Source organism: Aulonocara stuartgranti, assembly GCF_965226115.1.
Source record: "Aulonocara stuartgranti genome assembly, chromosome: 6".
NCBI lineage: Eukaryota > Metazoa > Chordata > Actinopteri > Cichliformes > Cichlidae > Aulonocara > Aulonocara stuartgranti.
Window position 1 is genome coordinate 37,882,186 of NC_138944.1, and position 19,842 is coordinate 37,902,027.

The 19,842-nt window shown below is 39.7% G+C and overlaps 3 protein-coding genes across 3 annotated transcripts in view; 1 reads left to right on the forward strand and 2 right to left on the reverse strand.

Annotated features, from left to right (window-relative positions):
- LOC309708559 (piggyBac transposable element-derived protein 4-like) overlaps positions 1-19,842 on the reverse strand; it is a 209,237-nt gene that overhangs the window by 172,855 nt on the left and 16,540 nt on the right. The window lies entirely within an intron of this gene.
- Positions 1-19,842, reverse strand: part of LOC309708567 (uncharacterized protein) — a 243,165-nt gene that overhangs the window by 85,624 nt on the left and 137,699 nt on the right. The gene's annotated exons all lie outside the window — the stretch shown is intronic.
- Positions 1-19,842, forward strand: part of LOC309708562 (uncharacterized protein) — a 29,870-nt gene that overhangs the window by 4,121 nt on the left and 5,907 nt on the right. The window contains exons 2-7 of the mRNA XM_082536699.1: positions 13,042-13,124; positions 13,228-13,308; positions 14,303-14,362; positions 15,344-15,514; positions 17,481-17,609; positions 17,815-17,860. Of these exons, the coding sequence (XP_082392825.1) occupies positions 13,042-13,124; positions 13,228-13,308; positions 14,303-14,362; positions 15,344-15,514; positions 17,481-17,609; positions 17,815-17,860 (570 nt within the window). The remainder of the gene's footprint in view (positions 1-13,041; positions 13,125-13,227; positions 13,309-14,302; positions 14,363-15,343; positions 15,515-17,480; positions 17,610-17,814; positions 17,861-19,842) is intronic.

Sequence of the window (19,842 nt, forward strand, 5' to 3'; positions counted from 1 at the left end):
TTAACACGGTCCTCTTCCTGCCATCTATAACCTCTAGACATAAATTAGGTTTATTTCGTATTTCGTATCAGTACTACCATGTTCATCATTCCTCGTGTCCTTGGACTGTGTTGCTTGGGAACGTCATTCCCCTGACTTTTCAGTGCTTATGTTATTTCACATCTTAAAGAAGAATTGTACATCTCGGTACTTTAAACACAATTTGAAATCAGCATCTTCTTACTACTCTTACGAAAAACAGTTCCAAGTATGAATTGCGTTTCACTTTCTAGTTCCAGTTAAAGAGCTGCTTTTCCTAAATAGCTGCATAAGAAACAAGCATTTAAACATTTAAAAAAAAGAAATGTTATTGAGGTGACTGAGCAGCTCATTCTCTTAAATCTCTTAAAGGTCCCAATGGGTTTTCTTTTAATCGCTTGGTAAATTTTCAGGAACTAAAAGATGTTACACTTCAAGTTAAGAGTCACAGATTTTGGCATTAAATCAGAGTAAAGCTTTCAAGCACAACCTCCCCCGGTTCCAAAATACACAGAGAACAGAAGAAGTTAAAGTTACAGCAGCTTTTGTATCATAAAGGGCAGCTTTATTCCTTGTCAAGCACATTTGGCCCTGTGGTTTCAATCATGATAATCATTTTACAAACACATTTTTAAATAGGACAGGAATGGAATTGAAAAACAACCAGTCACAGACAGTGACGGGTTCATTATGATTACCGCCCTATCAGTAATCATAATGAACTACTTACTGGAATTAAGTAACACATAAAAACCCTAGTCACAGACAGTGACTGGTTGTGACTGGAGTGGACGTCCCAGCAAATTCACCCCAACATCAGACCATGCAATCCTCAGAGAAATCCTAGCGCTACATCTCAGACGCTACAGACCTCAGTCAGCATGAAAGTACAATTCGAACACGACGGATAAAGAAAGGCTTGTTTGGAGGGGAACAAACACAAAACCTCTAGAAGACTAAGACTTGGCTGTGGACATAATGCACAGCACCATGTTTGGTGAAAACTAAACATGGCATAGAAATAAGACAGGAATATATACCCCCCCCCCCCCCAATACAAATATGATTAAGAAGACCATGAATTCATTTTTTGTCCTATCAGGAATTATAGTGATCTACTTACTGCAATGAAGCAACACATAAAGACACACATGAGTCAGAGCGATAGCATGTCCTGCATGCGTCTTTCAGTCTTGTATTTGTTTACAAAACTGGGTGCGTCTGTGTGTGATTAGCCTCGGCACTAATTAGCCAAAAGATTTAGCTGCTAAAATAGGGGGAACTACCCGTTTTGAATTTAATGTCACAGCTATAATACAGAGGCTGGATAAGAAACTTGTTACCTAAATGTAAACATGTAAAATTATTTTCTTTTTAAGTTGATTACGGTTCAAATTTGGAAAATGGAAGCAAGTTCCTCTGCTCTGTAAATGGTGTGAGGAATCAGCGCCACATATTTTATCACACAGACCTCACTTGGTTATGAAACAATCAGTTAATTGTTGACTTTCTTTTGAGCCTCTGAAATTGAAGGACTGCTCATAAAAGTGGCTGTAACTGGAAGCTGGAAGTCTACAGTCTTACTACTGCTTCTGTAAAATTAGCTTTGGTAGTTTATAGAGGCAAAAATAAAATTAAAAAAAAGAAGTGCCATTGTCCAAAGGTTATGGACCTATGTGTATCAGAGCTTCCAAGCATGAAAGAATTTGTGTCAAAATTCAAGATGATGTATTGATGAAGGTAGGCAGGTATTCACAAACATAATCTAAGTAAAGTTTAATTTTAGTGGTTGCTGGGATATAAAATCACTATCTTTTAGAAATTGCATAAGATGATTTCTGATTTTCTTCCTAAAACAAGAAAAGAATAAAGTAAAAAAAAAAATTCCTCTGGAAGCTAGGGAGTGTCCACACAGCAGGTTGGCAATCAGAAGCCATAGAAAGTCAGTGACATTCAGTGACTTTGAGTCACAGCAAGTGACATAACTGTGGGCATTGTGAAGCGGGCGGGTTAACCGGAATTAAACTTCTCCCAACTTTGAGGTGAGTGATTGAAACTAACAATGAGAGCAAAGAATGCTACTGTTTGAGATTTGAGGGAATAGGTTTAAACCAGAGCCCTTGAGTAGCTTTTTAGTTGTTTTTTTAAGTTCTTGCCTTTTAAAATACATCTCAAACCTTTATACTGGTATAATGCTATGGCGCGGCTAGCATATGTTACTAACATTCTGAACTATTGCGAGGATGATGGAGTCTCGCAATAGTTCAGCATCACACGTGGTGATGGCACGACTCTCCTATTCAATGCTCTGGGTTTAATGCATTATAAGGTTGGTTAGGCAACTGGAGGGATTGGTCTACTAGTGTCCAGTAACTACCAAGCAAAAAGCAAGAAGAGAATCACTCGCTGTGTGGACAACTCTTTAGACTTTTACCATCATCTTTGCTATTGTGGGGTTCCTCCGTAGATTTAAAGTGTCATTGGAATCATATTTATGTCATACCACGTGTCTGTGAGTAAAAACATAATCCGAGCAAATGACCTTATTTCACCGGTGCAATTAGGTTAGTTATGCCTCTCTCTCTTGAAATGTGTCTAATATTTTTTATTTTTCACCAAAATAGTTTGCAGTTGATTATTAAAAAACATTGAGCTCAGTTCTTATGCTTTGTTAGCATACTTTACTGGTAAACAGCCTTGGAAGACCTGCAGATGAATTTGAACACTGTCATTTATGGAAAAAAACGCACAAAGATATAATTGGATTAAATGCGAGGACCTTGGTAGCTTACCACTTCAGTGAAATGTGCGCAAAGACTACTTTCTCTGTTTCGTTTATCTGTATGTCTGAGTCAGAAGCCTCTCTGTTCTGCTGTACTGCTTGTCTTTAGAGCAAGGTCAGGGTTTATTTATCACCCTTAAACTCTTCCAGCAGTCCAGGGGATAGAATTGCTTCACTTTCCTGGAAACTTTTTTTTTAACCATGAAACAGTTAGAGAAGATATTGAGGTTTCTGTTGCAGTCAGCATAAAATAGTAAATAGGTTTGGGAGAACAGCATGTATGTTTGAAAGATAACCTCAGATTGCTAGTGGTGCATGACTGTGTTGTTGTGTAACGTCACTTTGGGGCCACCATTTGAATAATAACCGATTTGAGAATATATTTATCTTTGAAAGAACAAAGATAACATTTTTCTGTTTTCATGTGAATGTAACACAACGTCCTAATTTAAACATCATTAAAACAATTATTTTATGACATCACTCGAAGGAATTAGTGGATTTACATAGATTTCTTTGAATTGCAGTAAAAAGTTTACGTTTTTCACTTGTTAATAAACTGCAGAAGAATCTTTACACCAATCATATTCTTGTCGTTCTTTACTGCAAATAACAACTGCAGTGTAGACTCAACCTGCTGCCCTGTTTCAGTTCTGGAGGACTTACTAAAGCAGTACACACTCTTGTTAACATTTTGGAGATTGCACACAAGCTCATGCATGTAGCACATAACTTAATGTTGCCTTTCATACCTGATCTGAAAGCTCCCATGGTGCTTAATCTGCTGAGTAAATATTACAAACCTAGGCTGAATAGAGAGCAGTCATAACTCGCTGAATCATCCTGATATCCTGTCCTCCTGTCATGGTCCCTGTGCCTCACCAGCTGATCCAGCTCATTATGGGCTCCCGCCCCTGGCCCACGCACCTGCTGCCTATCGGGATGATCACAAGGCCGATTTAAGACAGCAGCACTGTGTCACTCGTCGCTGGATCGTTGAGCTATCAGCGTCAGTCGCTCAGTAGTTTGTGAATCAGAATCTGTGAGTTCTTTCCGTCTGTTCGCCTCTAACTAAAGTTTCTGTGTACAGACCTTTCCCGGACCTTTCCCTGCCTGCCTATCATCCCGTGGACGAGTGAGTGGATTTGTGTTTCCCCAGTGTGGGGAGTGAAGAGAGAGAGCCTTTGGAGGGCGTCGGATTCCCGTCTTTCCCCTCACATACCCCGGAACCCTGGACCCCCCTCCCCTCCCTCCAGCACGTTGTAAATAGCATCACCTGGTGTCGTTGTGTAAATAAATTTGTAAACTCTGTAAAGAGTACCGGTCTGCGCCTGAGTCCGTTAACTAAAACCTGACACCTCCCATAGGAGCCCAGCATGAGTAGAGGTCTCTTTTTTTCCTCTTGGACTTTCCCATTGTAGTGTACATTTCAGTGTTTCTTTCGTAACGCTACCGATCTCCGACCTGTATCCCCATGTGATGTCTGTGTTGTGTGTGTAAGGTCGGGGGGGTCCCATTTCACTGCAGGGCAATCTGCATGTGGCGAATAAAGCCTTGATTGATTGACATGCTTGTTCATCACAGTGGAATCTTGTAGTCACCCTTAAGAAATTTCATCACATGCAGCAGTAATATTAACATTTAATTTAAATGCAAACTAACATGTCTGATTTGTATTCTGAATTATGTTGGTGGCTTAGGTTTACTAATATAAATGCCCATAGGTGGGAATGTGAGTGCGGATGGTTGTCTGTCTCTATGTGTGACCTGTCCAAGGGGTACCCTGCCTCTCGCCTGATGGTAAGCTGGGATGGGCGCCAGCCCCCTTGCAACTCTGGTAAGGATAAGCAGGAGAAAATGGTGGATTTTTAGGATATTCGTTTCCTGTTGCGTTAATTGAATTTGCATCTTCTGACCTGATGCTTCCAGTGGTCTTTTCCCATGCTCCCAGATTAATTTAAAGACAATTCTAGATGCATTTCCAAATATCTGGTGCAGATTGTGACAAATAATCCGAATGTATCACACACCTGTATAATCTCGTTCAATAAATGAACGTGTTTTCTCGAGCAAATTTAAAAACAAACTTGAGACAAAGACTCATGGCAAAATAACCTTAGAAATCACCATCATGGTGTTTAATCCATTAAGATTCTCTCCAAGGTACTGCAGCCACGTTCAGTAGTTTGTGAGTCTCTTTGGCTTCACCTTTGTCTTCAGTAACTTAAAATCCTGCTCTTTCAGGATGAGATCAGGTGATTGACTTGTCCCTTGAGGACTATTCAATTTCTTTGCTCTGAGCATGCTTTGAGTCATTATTATTTGGTTTGGAGTTAGAGCAGGGCAATATGACCAAAAATGTTTATCATTATACATTTATACATTTGAAACACATTACATTTGCAATAAGGATATAACTGACAATATAATCGACACTTTACAACTCCACAACTTTATTGGTGCAAAAAGAAAAAAAAAGTCATCAATGTATTTTCACTTAAATAAGCAGCTATTTTATGTGCATTAAAGTTATATAAAAATGTAACAGTGCAAATCCTTGCTGACAGTTTAACCAAAAGGCATTTCCAGTGGAAATTGGCCGACATATCCTCAGCATAAGCATGTATAATATCCACAAAACGTAAAAAGAGGTTATACACACAATACGGTAATACTATGTTGAAGCGCAGTACGTATCACTTTGCAAGGCTCCTGCCTACAATAGCAGTAATGCTCCGACAATCCATCAAGCGGTGCGGCTTCATAGCTTAGCAGTCGTACTAAAACATTTGACAGATTTTCGAGTGCTGTCACCGTGTACATAAAATCGATTTGAGGTCAGTAAACACAACCAGAATTCAAACATAAGGCACACGGGATGATAAGGGGCTCTGTCGACTTTCAGAAAAATCAAAGGATTGATTTTAAGTGTGCCGTATTTTCCAAAAAAACTGTAATAACGACGGCCCGCTAGCACGCTCTACCAAAAATAGTGCTTAGTTGTGTATCTGATGGACAAAAGCTAAACCAGTTCCACACCACTGAAGTTGCAGCATTTGTTTTCCGCCATGTGCGTATGAAAACAAAGGCACTGCCACTTCTGCTGGCAGCCACATCATCAATAAACACTAGCGTCGTTCCACTGGCAGCCATTTCATGAATATTTTGCCCATGTTTGACAGATAATGTAATGCGATTGTGATCGTGATTCTGTTTCTTGCCATACTTTTCTCTTCTCATCATTCTGGTTCAAGTTCATGTTTGTTTCATCTGTCCAAAGAAGTTTTTCTTCCAGAACTCTGCAGGCTCTTCCAGTCTAATCTGGTCTTTATGGTTTTGAGTGTAACCCACTCTGTTTGGATTCATAAAGGAATCTATTGATTGTAGACCCTGACAACAATATGCCTCCTTCATCAAGAGTGTGAGAGTGTTGACTTGACTAGATATTTTGAAGGACCTTTTTTAAACCAAGGAAATAATTCTGCCATCATCCATATATCCACAGTGCTTTGGCCATTTCAAAAAAATTTTTTTTTTATATCTCTGGAACCCTTGAAAAGAAAATCTAAATCTTTTAGTAAGTCAATTTAGTTTGATATAAAATGATAAAAGAATAGACCTCACCTAGCCACGAAACCTCCTCTTATTGAATTGTCCTTTTACTTTTGAACCTTTGAGTCTATGTTGATTATGCATACAAAAAAAGTCTAATAGTCCACATTGTCATAGCCCTGGCTGTATTTCAATCCCATGTTTCTTTTGTCATGAAGTTGGATGGAGTTAAATGTGCCAGTTAAATGAATGACTTCATGAAGCCTCTTAATCACAGTCAGTGCAAAAAGAAGCTAGTAAATGATTAGGATGCACATGTTGTAACATGTAACTATCTAGCTTACTTAGTAGCGTAACTAGCAAATCCTCCAGGAGAACTTGTTTTCTCATCATATTGACAGAAATAAAAATCGGGACTTGCATATTGCGCTTTGTTCTGCAGCACTCGGCATTATTCATATTACGTCTTATTACTGGGGCATTTCATTCACTTGCAAGACGAGAATCTCTATCAGAGCAGTATGCTAGTGTCTGCATGTGATTTTTAACTCAAGTTCAGCACAAAAAAGGGATGAAGACGCCACTGTTTTGCATTAATTGTGCTTTACATGCAAGTTATTTACTTTGAGTACAACTCTCTAGAAGAAGAATCGAATACATGAGCAAAATCAAAGCAAGAATCTGAAAAAAGTGTCTGCTTTTGCATGTACACAGTTTAAGCACTTCAGACAACTGCGTATAAATGCCTCATCAAAACATCCAGCTTCATTCAGTTTCATCATAAAATGGTCATTCACATTTCATTTGTGTAGTCAAATATTTTAAGAATGAATATAAATGGAAACTATGCTGGCTACATTAAACCGGTGGCATTAGAAGGCTGTGTGTCATCAAAGAAAAAGACGGTTCTGACACTAAAATCATCAGACAATAAGCTCCCCTGAAACATGATCATATTAATCAGTTGTTGTCCGCATATCTTTGGATTACTGTATTCTTAGTAAATCTGATAAAGACAGTATGAAATGAAACACCACAGATATCACCTGATTTGATGACATATAAAATGCAACCTTGCATATGTATTGAAATCTGTTCATGCCAGCTGATCTTCCACTACTAACACATGAATTTAAAGCATGGAGGGCAGCCCTACCCAAAAAACCCCACAATGCATACTGTAAAATAGCTCTCTATAGGCTGTCTTCATGTAAGTGGTATTTATGTTGTGGTGATGTTGTTTCAAACTGTAATTTGACATTGGCTAAATGTGGATGATAATTCAAAACAAGCCTGTTGCACCCGTGTAAACATCTTCCCTCTTTCCTGTTCTTTTCATACCTTTGCATGTCTTTGGTGCCACTGAGTCAGGTGGTGCCATTTCGGAAAGGTAAAACGATTCAGTGTCTTACTGTTTCTGATGAAAAAGTCTGCTCTGCTTAGCACCAGTTGCAGCAATGTTGTTTTTGAGGGGTAAAAATGTTCGCATGACACCATAAAGTATATTCTTTCCTTCCCCCTCTTTGCCTTCATATTTGGGAGTATAGGAGACTTTGTTGTGTGTGTGTGGCAATCTGTACCAATGTACGTTTAGCGCCAGAGATTTCCCACTCATTCCCACATTTCCGACTCAATTTCTTATCAAGCAATGCAAATGGACAGGTAGTATGAGATAATTCTGGTTTCCTTCTGCTACGTGGTCTTGGTTTTTCACAACGATAACTGAAAAGGTTTGCTTCATATCAGGAAGACATAGCTGAGGTAAAGATGTGGCTACATGCCAGGAGTGTGCAAATGTATCATCAGCCTTAGCCTCAAGACTTAAAAATTTACCACCTTGAGAGCTCAGATAGCTTGATGTTGTTTTTGCGCAGCAGGCTGATAACACAAGACATTTTATGAAATGGACTTATTCTCCAGGGTGCTCTCCGACTGAACTTCTGACTTCTTTTTGCTCCGAGGGCAGCAGAACAAATTGTTCAGAGCGCAGCTTGCATGGAAGCTCAGCAACAGAAAACTGCTCTCATTACTGACTCACAAAAGGATTCTTAATCCAATCCAATCCAATCCAACTTTATTTATATAGCACTTTTAAAAACAACAAAGTTGACCAAAGTGCTTTCCAATAATAAAACAGAGATAGCAGTTAAAACCATACTTTAAGCATACAATGAAATCAATAAACAAAACAAATATATAATTGAAAAAGAAGATAAAAATAAATCAACATGAGTAGAATAAACAATAAGATATACAATGAATAAGATTAACAAAGTAAAAAGATTAAGAATGACCAAAAACTGACTACAAACTGGCTCTGATAACACTCCTAGAAGGCCTTTGAAAAAAAGTGTGTTTTTAAAAGTGATTTAAACATTTTAATGATTTTATGCCTGCTCTTTCTCTGCAAGTCTATCAGTTTGCACTTACAAAATGATGACCAACACAAAACACACTGGAAAAATTTCCCTTTTACATTCTGTATGTGGCCAGCAGGAGGAGAATCTGTTTCAAATCTGTTTCATTTGATCTCTTCTGTTGTTCATAACACAGCAGACCAAATCTTGAATGGCTGAAAAATAAACTCACACAAGAATTAAAATGACCAGTGGCTCCTTTAATTGGCATCTCACCCAACTTCTGGTCTAAATAGAAAAGTCTGATGAATGTTTAAATATGTTTACCAGACAAAGTTTGCATATTACATGGTTTATTCAAACTGGCAACCTATTAAGGAAATACTTTAGAGAGAAAAAATTCAACAAGTTACTAACTATCTATGACTACTCAACATATTGATTTTTCAGGAAGTAAAAAAATTGCAGGCAGTTTTATTAACCTCTAACTACTACATGATTCACTGTCTTGCAAATATAGTCATTAACAAGTGTGATAAAGGTGGAGGTTCCCTTGTAACCCTTGAAACCTTTAAATCTCAGTGGCATGTCAAATATTCTATAAAAAGTAAATATAGTCACTTGAAATGCACAGGCTGCTCTGGCCCTCCCTGCTTCTAGTTTAAGCGCGAGGTCACTGATCTGTGAAACGGTTGGGTGTGACATTTTTTCGACCATCCCAGTTCTGGCATCCCGTCTGAGTTTTTAATAATTGATTGATTGGTAAATGTGTCTTGTTTGAATTTGAAAAGTTTAACTTACTGGGTAATGTTCAGCTGAAAATTAAACAAGAGCAAGAGTGAAATATTTCTAGAATGCTTCTAGCTGTTTGAGCACTATTTCTGTCCAGAGGGTCTCAGATGTGTCAGGCATTTTTCAGGCATGATGATCTCCTCGTGTGGCCCACAAGCGTTTCCCTCACCACAGCCTCCACTCACCTGTTGAAAGTTAAAAAAGGAGGGACGCTCTAAGAAACTAAGAGTCTACAAATGCACAGGACACACTGGAGAAAAGCTCTCTGGTATTGGAGCTCTCTTCCTGGACTTAAGTGCTCCTGGTATAATTGCTAAGTAGAGTCAGCTGCAGCTGGCAATACCCAATGGACTCTATGTGCTCCTCCATTGGTAATCCATAAGGAGTTATGGACAGCCCGTCTACCTACAAAAAGTGGCTGTTGTCAAATAAAGACAGTAGCCCTCCAGCCTGTGGGATACTCTTACATGTGCAGCTGCTGGTCCTTTCCAGGCGTGGAAACGTTAGTAACCTATAAAGAGTTGAAGTGAAACGAGGTGTTAAAAACAGTGAAAAATGCCCACTGCAGCCACTGTCTCTGCTTTTCATAGTGTATTTTATTTTTAATCATTGAGTTTCTTTCACATCTGTCAGCATTGTCAACTAGTCAGCCTTCAGCATACACAAAGTTGAGCTACGTGCTGAGGACTGCATGGGAGAAGGTGTGTTGGTTGAAAACCCCTCTGTGTAGGCAAATGTTTATGCAAACAGACACAACTGTGGTGCCATGTAATAAACATTAGTCATGCCAACATAGGAAAAACCATGCTAGGACCTACTAGGTCTGTCACAGTCATGAAAAAACAAAAAGGAACACAGAAAGGTAGAGAAGTAGTCACACTCAAAATGTTCTTTTGTTCTGTGCACTTTAACACAATAACATTAAAAAGAAAAACAGAAGCACAATGATGGGATAAAGCGCTGCTGCACTGAAGGATCTGAAACAGTTATCCACACTTTTTTGGCAGGACTACTGCAGCTCCTTGTATTTTAGTTCGACTAATTCCAATCTCTGTTGTTTGCAGCTGCTTGATTGTAATTTCACTCCTGTTTTAGCTCAGCTGAACTGGCTACCTGTGGGGTTCTAAAGATTTTACATTTTTGTTATGTGCTTTTAAACACCGCCCTGTATTAACTCCTTAATACACATCTGTGAATGTGAGAGTGAATGAATAGTGGCATTGTAAAGCGCTTTGGGTGCCTTGAAAAGCGCTATATAAATCCAATCCATTATTATTAATATTATTATTATCTTTTAACTCCCTATTTTGCCTCCAGGTCACTGAGGCACTCATCATCCTAACAAGTTCTCGCAGTTCCCTCTTCTCACCTAAAGACTCAAAGCCATCAGGCCTCTGCTATTATTGGCCTTAAGCTCTGGAATAATCTTCCCATCCAACATAAGAACCTGTTCAACAACTGACGGTTTTAAATCAGACATTATTAACTGCTTCTGGTCCAGTCTGAGGTCCCTCGTGTTCTGGTCAAGCTTGCTGTTTGGCTGTTTTTTTTTTTTACCATTGTTTTTAGCATTGTTGGAATTTAGTCGTTATTCTTGTCATGGTGGCTGTTTTCCATGAGTTCTGTGTTTTCTCATTGTTTTTACCACTGTTAGTTATTTACCACTGTTAGTTGTAATTCTATTCTTGGAGACTTGGATTGTAAGTAAGTAAGGCTGTAAAGTGCAGTGGAATCCCGACTTACGAAATTAATTCGTTCCCGAGTGTCTTTCGTAAGTCAAAAATTCTCGTAAGTCGAATCACCCATGGCACCTTTTGAGTGAGGCGATGCTGAACGATAGGCTATAGGCTAATTGCTAACTAGAACAACAATACGTTGTTCAAGGGGTTGTCACATGATTCGGAAGGCATTGTGGGCATTGTAGGCTCAGCCAATCAGAGCCAGCGGATTTCGTTACACGGGCATTTTGCCGTAACATATTGCCGTTCAGTGCCTTCGTAACTTGAATTTTTCTTTAAATGGGGTATTCGTAAGTCGGAGTTCCACTGTACTTTGCAATAGTTTCTGGTTGACAAGTTGGCATCTTCAATGCAAACTACAGAAGACTATGGCAAACTGTCACAAAGCAATCTGAAGGAGATTTTTGTTGCAGATCTGTATACCACTTCATCTTACAGCAACCATTCACTAGTGGTTGGTAATACACGTTTTCCCTAGTGGTCACCAGGTGGTCACTTACCATCTAAAGGGTTTAAACTGCCAACAAATCAATGGTTGGTTGGAAAATACACATTTCTCCGTAGTGAGTGTTGGTTGTAAGGTGGTCACCAATCAGTCTCTAGACCTGCGTAACCAGAGCCTAAGTTGTTAAATTATCTGATCCTGTCAATGGAGATGGCTTTATTACCATCTAACTCAGGGGTGGGCCAGTGTCCTGCAGGTTTTAGATGTGTCCTTGTTCCAACACAGCTCATGTAAACGGCTAAATTTCCTCTTTGGCATGTCTTGAAGTTCTCCAAAGACCTGGTAATGAACTAATCATTTGATTCAGGTGTGTTGACCCAGGGTGATATCTAAAACATGCAGGACACCGACCCTTGAGGCCTGGAGTTCCCCAACTCCTTACATAAAACTGCTTTGTTTACATTTTGCATGTTGCATTTTGTAACAAGTTGCATTTCTGATTTCAATATTTTTTAACCATATTAAAATTTCAATTGAATCGTGTAGAGCGCAGAGTTAGTTGTGATTATATTTTGGCTTTAATCATGAGACAAACATCTCGAGGGGGGAAAAGAAAAGAATCAATGAAAAGACTGATGCCACAAATAGAGTGTAGAATCACCTGCATCTGTGCCTTTTACACAAACAACAAAGTAGCTTCAGTTGCACGTAAGCTGGAAGCACTACATGAAGGAAAATTGTCTTGTGGTCTTGAATGATGTAGATGCACCCACTGACGTTATCAGGAGAAACAGGCAGATTTATTTGCATGTTTTTCAGTTTAAACAAATATCTAACTTGGCACTGATATATTTGTTGTACTTTGAGTTTTACATAGCGTCTGTTTGACCCAAACAGCAAACTGACATCTTAGTTTTGACCTTTCCGTGATCCTGTGTTGTGCTTTTTCTTTCACGCTTTAAGAATAGAGATGTACAGTGGCCTGTATTTAAATAAGTTAATAGCAGTTGTGTTTATTGTAGCTGCCCAGAAGGCTGAAAAAGAAGGGGAAACATGAGATCAGATAAGGTGACACATTTATGTGTTTCCTCCTTTCCTTTCCTTCTGTAAGAAGCTGCCACACGATCACCTGCATGGTTTTGCAAGGGAAATTGGCCAGTCAGAGATCTGAATTGAGCACGTGCTCTCGTACTCTACAGACAAACAGAAAATATAGTCAAATGCCCGTCATTAGAGGCCCAGTTAAACTGATAGCAAAGTGGCTGTTTGTGTTTTCGCGTCATGCCTTTTGTGTCCTGTCACTTTGCAGGAAAACGGCTCAGTGCAATGAGAATATTCCTGTTTGTTTGTGTCTAGACGGTTCTGGACAGGAGGAGATGGAGGCTCAGAATGGACCCCATGACCCATCACACAGGAGGAAGGATCAGAAGTCATCACAGGTACACTGAGCGATTATAAACTATGCGTCATCATTTGGTCAGCTTGTGTTTAAAGCCAGTCATGGAATGAATGTGTGTGTGTTTGCTCCTGTTTGTGGAGCAGGCCATGATGCACAATGAAGAAGATTTGGATGATGAGGAAAGAACAAGAAGGAGAGCTGAAAGAAGGAGGGCCAAAAGGAAAGTAAGTAAGAAAAAGTCACAACAGCACTGTACAAAGTCTTGAACCACCACTAGGAAAATGTGAAGTAGGTACAGCAATTTATTTAAACGTGTAAACATGAATGGTATTAATGTACAAGCCAAAGCCAAAAGCAGAGTTTGTACACTTTCTCGTAAAAGTAGTCTTCCTGCATAGGCTTCTTGAAGGGCATTTAAAGCTGCCATTCTCCATTAAAATTATCCCACACTGCTTCAATAAAGTTGAGGTCTGGGATCTGGGGAAATCCATGGCTGATAGTGTTTCATTGTGTGTTCGTGTATGCTTTTACTGCAATGGGATTGTTTTTAGGATAATTTTCATGCTGAAATGTGAAGCTGTTGGTAATCAGATGCCTTCCAGATAGCACTGCACGGTGGATCAAAATCTTCGTGTACTTTTCTGTATTCATAATTCCAGTAATTTTGACTTCCAAACAAGGACGGAGCCTCTGCTTTGTGTTACAGGTTGGCTGTAGACACTCATTGTTGTACTTCTTTCCTGTCCGCCTCTGCTTATTGATGATGTGAAAGTTAAGTTAAAATGATCAGATTCAAGGAGTGGATAAGTGGAAAAGCAGCCAACCTTCAAAAAGCCTGGAGAACTAGTGCCAAAAAAACCCCACTTTAAAAACGACACGAGTGTCTGGCTGCTTGGAAGCGAAGTGTAAAGAACAGAGTGGTGGCTCAGGTCTACACAGTACTATTACGATACCTACAGCTTATATAGTATGTTGTCAGTGTTAAAAGCTGTTTTCTAACTGAAATGACTGCATCTGCTACATTATCATACAGCTTAGCACTACTCACATTCCCTGCTGCTCCACCTGTTCACACACATTGTTAAAATGCATTAACCAACCTCTTTCCTCATTTTATGATACATTCTAATACACGTGTGCTTCTCCACCTCTGTTTACTCATGTTTCATGTCATCATCTATCATCCAATAGCCATCATGTCCTTGCTCTTAATTTCAGAGGCAGAAAGAACGGAGGAAACTAGAGCGAAAGGAGAGGATGGAGGATGCTTCAGAGCAGGTGCGGTGCTAATATTCACATTTGTCTTTCTTTCTTTCTCTTTTCTTTCTTTTCACTGCAATCATCAGACCACATCACCTGATGCCTCATACCCTTTCACACACTTAGCTGGGAAACTATCTGAGTTGCCTTATCCTGCCCACACTTGCTGTGCTTCTGCAAGCCACTTTGCAGTCCACCTTCACTCCACGTTATGCAGTATCTGATTCATGTAATAAGTCTTTTTTCTGCTTGGTGTCTTTGTGTTGTTCTACTGCAGGCAGCAAATATATGTTACCACAGGTGGAACTGTCATCTTTTTACAATGGTGGTTTAATGACAACACTTACTATTATACAGTATTATATATGTTCTTAAACTATATACAAAATTACAGACAATAGAAATCTGTTGTGTAGAAATCACAGCTCTTACCTTTGTCTGTAGGTTGCACACAAAACCATTTACTCTGCTACAGCCCCATTCAGTGTCCTTTGCTCTGAGGTCAGCTAGGCTGTGTTTTATTGTAAATTTAAAGACAGGTATCAGTTCTCACAGGTATCTGCATCTTACTTATTTTTTATAATAAGTACAAAAGTCATAAGTCTGTATTTTTATGTACAGTCTGTGATTTAGATTGTAATTGCTCAACATTTATTTTTAAAGGCTTTATTATAACAACATTTTGCTCTTCTGTTATAATGTAGGCTCTTATAAAATGCATAAGAGAAAACAATCACATCACCACTTGTTTTCTTCTTTATTGGGTTTACTGGCTGCTTTAATCTAACACATAAAATGCTCACTTTCTGTGAAATACAACACAAAAGAGAGAGACTGCCTAATACTGAGTGAAGACAAATTCTTCTTGCAAATCCAGTTCATCAAAAGCTCAAGGTTTCGAGTTGTTCTACTCCCACACTGAAGAAGGCCTAGCTTATCCAGTCACTTTATATAATGATTTTATAGTTATTCCACAGTGATGCTTTTATTTTGTAACAGGAAGAGGAAGCAGCTGGAGAAGTGTCAGATACTGACAGTGATGAGGAGATGAAAGAAGAAGAGCGATGGACTGCCGTTCATTCCAGAGCCAGATGCAATCCTGAATCAGTGGCTGCCGTCACAACGGAGAGCAAGACGAACCGCCAGCTGTCCCACTGGATGTCAGATGAGGTGGGTTGAAGCAAGGTAGCCGTACTTAGTGTTTTATCCCGTCCATTTGGTGGGAAATAAATAATAAAACAGAGTGTCTGTGAACATATTTCATCCAGCGAAGCAAAAGAGAAACTCAACGGTTTAACAGACCTGCAAGGTGTTCTGGAAGTACGACACATGAGGCTTATCATAGAAAACACTGATTTCTACTCTGTAATAACCTGCTCCAAACATGCTTGGTATGACTTGCACTTGGTATGACGGTGCACCGTCATGCACATACACTGTTCAAAAAGCTTAAAGCAGTGGCAGTGGCAGATCTCAATGCATTTTAAACATCTATCCTGACATGGACTGGGTGTTGTGTTAGGACCCAAAGGAGGCCACATAACCTGATGGAAATAAAAATGATCAACCTACAGAGGGCTGAATTCAAAGACACCCAAAAGTCAAAGATTTTGCTGAAATTGCATTGCTGCAACTCATTTAATAGTTTGATTGGGCATGCTTGTATGCATGCCTAACAATATGCTCCAAGTGAATCAATGGATGGTGTCCTGGGGGAACTCTATGAGGTCCAGGGTATCACTGACCTCGTGGATAGTCTGAGGTGCAACCTGGAGCCGTCAGATGGAACGAAACATGATCTCTCAGAGCTATTCTATTAGATTTCAGTCAGGCGAGTTTGAGGGTGAGTCAGTGGTATCACATTTCCTTCATCCTCCAGGAACTGCCTGCATGCTCTTGCCATACCAGGAGGACCCAGGACCTACAGCACCAGTGTAGGGTGTTGACACTGGATCCAAGAATTTTATCCCAATCCATAATGGAAGTCAGGTTGCTGTTGCCTAGCCTGTAGAGGTCTGGGTGTCGGTCCATAGATGTGCCATTTTAGACAACCACTGCTGAACAATGCTACAGGCAGCGACCTGTTCCTATCTGTGAAAAGCACAGGGCGCCAGTGGTGGAGATGTCAATTGTGGTATTCTATGGTAAATGCTAATTGGCCCCATGGTGCAGGGCACTGAGCACAGGGCCAGGGCGGGGGGATGTTGGGCGCTAAATGAAGTTTGTTTCTAAATATTTGGTCAGAGACATTCACGCAGTAACCTGCTGGAGGTCATTTTGTAGCTCTGGCAGTGATCATTCTGTCCCTCCTCGCACAAAGGAGCAGATAGCGGTCCTGCTGATGGGTTAAGGACCTTCTATGGTCCTGTCCTGCTTTCCTAGAGTAACTGCTTGTCTCCTGGAATCTCCTCCGTGTTCTTGAGACTGTGCTGGGAGACAGCAGACCTTCATTATCTGTGCAACCTCTGTAGGATCCAAGTATCACCTCATGACACTGACTCTAACCAAATGCACAATTAATGAAAAAGGTCAGAAAAGATGAGGAGGGAGAAAACCTCAGTGTCCATGGTGTCCCACACCATTCCTGTTTCACGGGTTGTCTCATTGTTGTCCCTTTAGTGCAGCTGTTGTTATTTTCATGAACATCAAAGCAGCTGACTTGATGTTGTACTCTGATTAAAAATCTTTCCCTTAATAATTTTAAGCAATACGGGTCTTAGACTGTGAAACACTTGTACACAACACCTGTATTCCTATTATCATAAAATTAAACCTGCACTGACTTTTATGTGTTTCAGAACTATTTGAACACACACAAAGACACGACTCAGAGTCTTAGAAAGTATTTGCATTTCTATGAATAGGTAAGCTCTGATTTATGGATAAACTGTGACTTAGGCAACTGATGTGAGAACTAAGAGATCTGTGCACAAACACAGTAAAACCTCTAAAAAATACTAAAGCTACTGCGCCGTGTTTTGGATTCAGCGCCTCCAGTTCTGGATCATAAAGGATCATAAAGATCAGCCAGTCTGATTTATGTATTTTTAGCTCGGAGCAGGTCAGAGCAGATTGACATCTTCAGTTTTTGTCACTCTATAATACTGAAGGTTTTGTGTTACTTCCTGTGGTTCAGGAGCCTGAGTGGGATATCAGCAGTGCATTTGTGGCCAACGCTGCCAACAACATTAAACTGAAAGGCCTGATGAACAGAGCAAAGCAAATCTCCAGAGAGAACAAGGAAAATGAGGCCAGGAGCAGCCAGGTACTCTCTCTCTGTCTCTCTCTCTCTCTCTCACACACACACATACACACACACACACACACACACACACACGCAAGGTCCAGTGATCTAGCCCAGAGATGAGCTTATATGATCCATCCTCTTTCATGTACGGCTGGCTAAATGTATTTTGAGTTAGAAACCAGTGACGTGACTGCAGTGACAGAACTTTCTGTGGTGATTTCAGGAGGAGAACACAGAAGAAATGAGGAGGATGGGGGAGTCCCTGACATGTGAGTCTGCTCATGTGTTCTTCTTCAGCTCTATCCTGCAGCCAATGTTCCCTCTAATTTTTCATGTGTCTGAGCGAACACACAAACTCCCTGAGCGGTCCCTTGGACCACTGTGAGCCACAGCAGACGTGTGCACTGTGGTCACACCAGCATCGAATCCATCCAAGTTACATGGTTTATTAAAATAATCACATTACAGCATTTACATTTATGTTACACTACTTTTACTTAACTGCTTTAGCCCACTTACAATGAAAATTAAAAAAAAATCTTGTTCATGACCTGTGTAGCATGTTAACACAACTGGAAGTAAAAATAACTTGAACTCCAATTTTGAAAACACAACTTTCTTTTTTCTTTTTTTTCTTCTTCTTCTTCTTTTTTTTTTAATTTTTTATAAAGCTCTGACTTGTATTATGAGTCTGTGGTCTGGGAGAGAGTCCTGTAACTCTGTCTGCAAAATACAGCATATAATGACCAATGTTGGGCAATTAATTATATAGTTACTTCTTCAAAAAAGTTACTGAGTTTTGCAAACAAAGTTTTTTGCAGCTGTTTACCTAAAAATGCAGCCAAGGCGTTTTTTTAAATAAACATTTCAAATTATTTACAGAACAATCAGCTGTTCTGCATCAAATTTGATGCCACACAAATTATTTGTGCCACTCCAAAAAGTAATTTCTGTCCACTATGAGATGAAGGAGAACAACAGCCTGATAGCAGGAGATGTATCACTGCTGTAACACCTGTAACATTCAGCAGTGGCCTCATTGTTCTGACACACACAATAAAACTACTGACTACACTACACACTAACTACACAAGATATGGGCTAAACGTCGCAAATCTCTCACATCTCAAACACCGCCGTCACTCCTAAAACTTCCCCCTTCTTAAACCACTAAATGCCATGTTGCCATATTATTTTTGATTGGTCGACACATGGTACATTTTTTGACCAATAGGAAAGGCTGGGTTCCATCTGTCCTGCTCACATCTCCAATGGTTGTACACGTTGTCATTAACGTGGCTTCACTCCACATCAGCCACGCCGTTTTGCTCGCTAAAACACCGGTGTCGGCACATAAGGACGCTGTCATAGCCTGTCAACGACGTTGATTAGCTGCGTATATACGAATGTGAATCGCGTGATTGGCTGGACTATGGGATAAGGTGGCAGCGTTCTGATCCCATACGGGAGCAGCCAGTCACTGACTAACACTGCAAAACAGATTGTTAATGTATTTACTTTAATTTCAATTCAGGTTAGATTTTTTTTGTGCACAAAACAGATTTTTTGTGCGCAGAGACCGTGCCAGCAGTGCGCAATTGCGCACGCGCGCCCCTTAGAGGGAACATTGCTGCAGCCTTGCAATAATTTCAGTGCACAAGATGCCATCGGTCCATTTTTAGATTTAAGCCCAGTCAAATTCCAAATTTTGGACCAAATTTGCAAAATATTTAGTCATTCCCCAAAAAAGGAAGAAATATTTCTTCTCTCTAAAAGATGGTGTCTATTTCAGGAGCGTTGATCGGTATTCGATTATGTAACTCATGAATAATATGTGCTTATATATACTCATTGGCCTTTTAATTATGCACGTCTTGTAAATTTTATGTTTAGGAAGCAGCTACGTTTTCAGTTTTTTAAAATATTGTCAACAAAAGTGATCAGTCTACTTTGTTTATTACTGAGTCTGTAATAATGGCAACAGTTGTAATGATAATAATATTAATAATGATAAACAAAAAGGAAAATGCTAATCATAAATTGTTGCTGCTGGATTGTTTGCCTGTAGGAAAGCGAGTTGCTGTTTATGAAAGTCAGACGGTTGCAGCAGCACAGAGAACTGAAAACAGACATTGCTACATTGGATGGTTTGGCCTAGCCAAAAACATACCTAATAAAGTGGCCAGATAGTGCGTAATAAGTAAGAATTAAGACAAAAAAATGAATGTGTCACCCCTACTCTACGCATAAA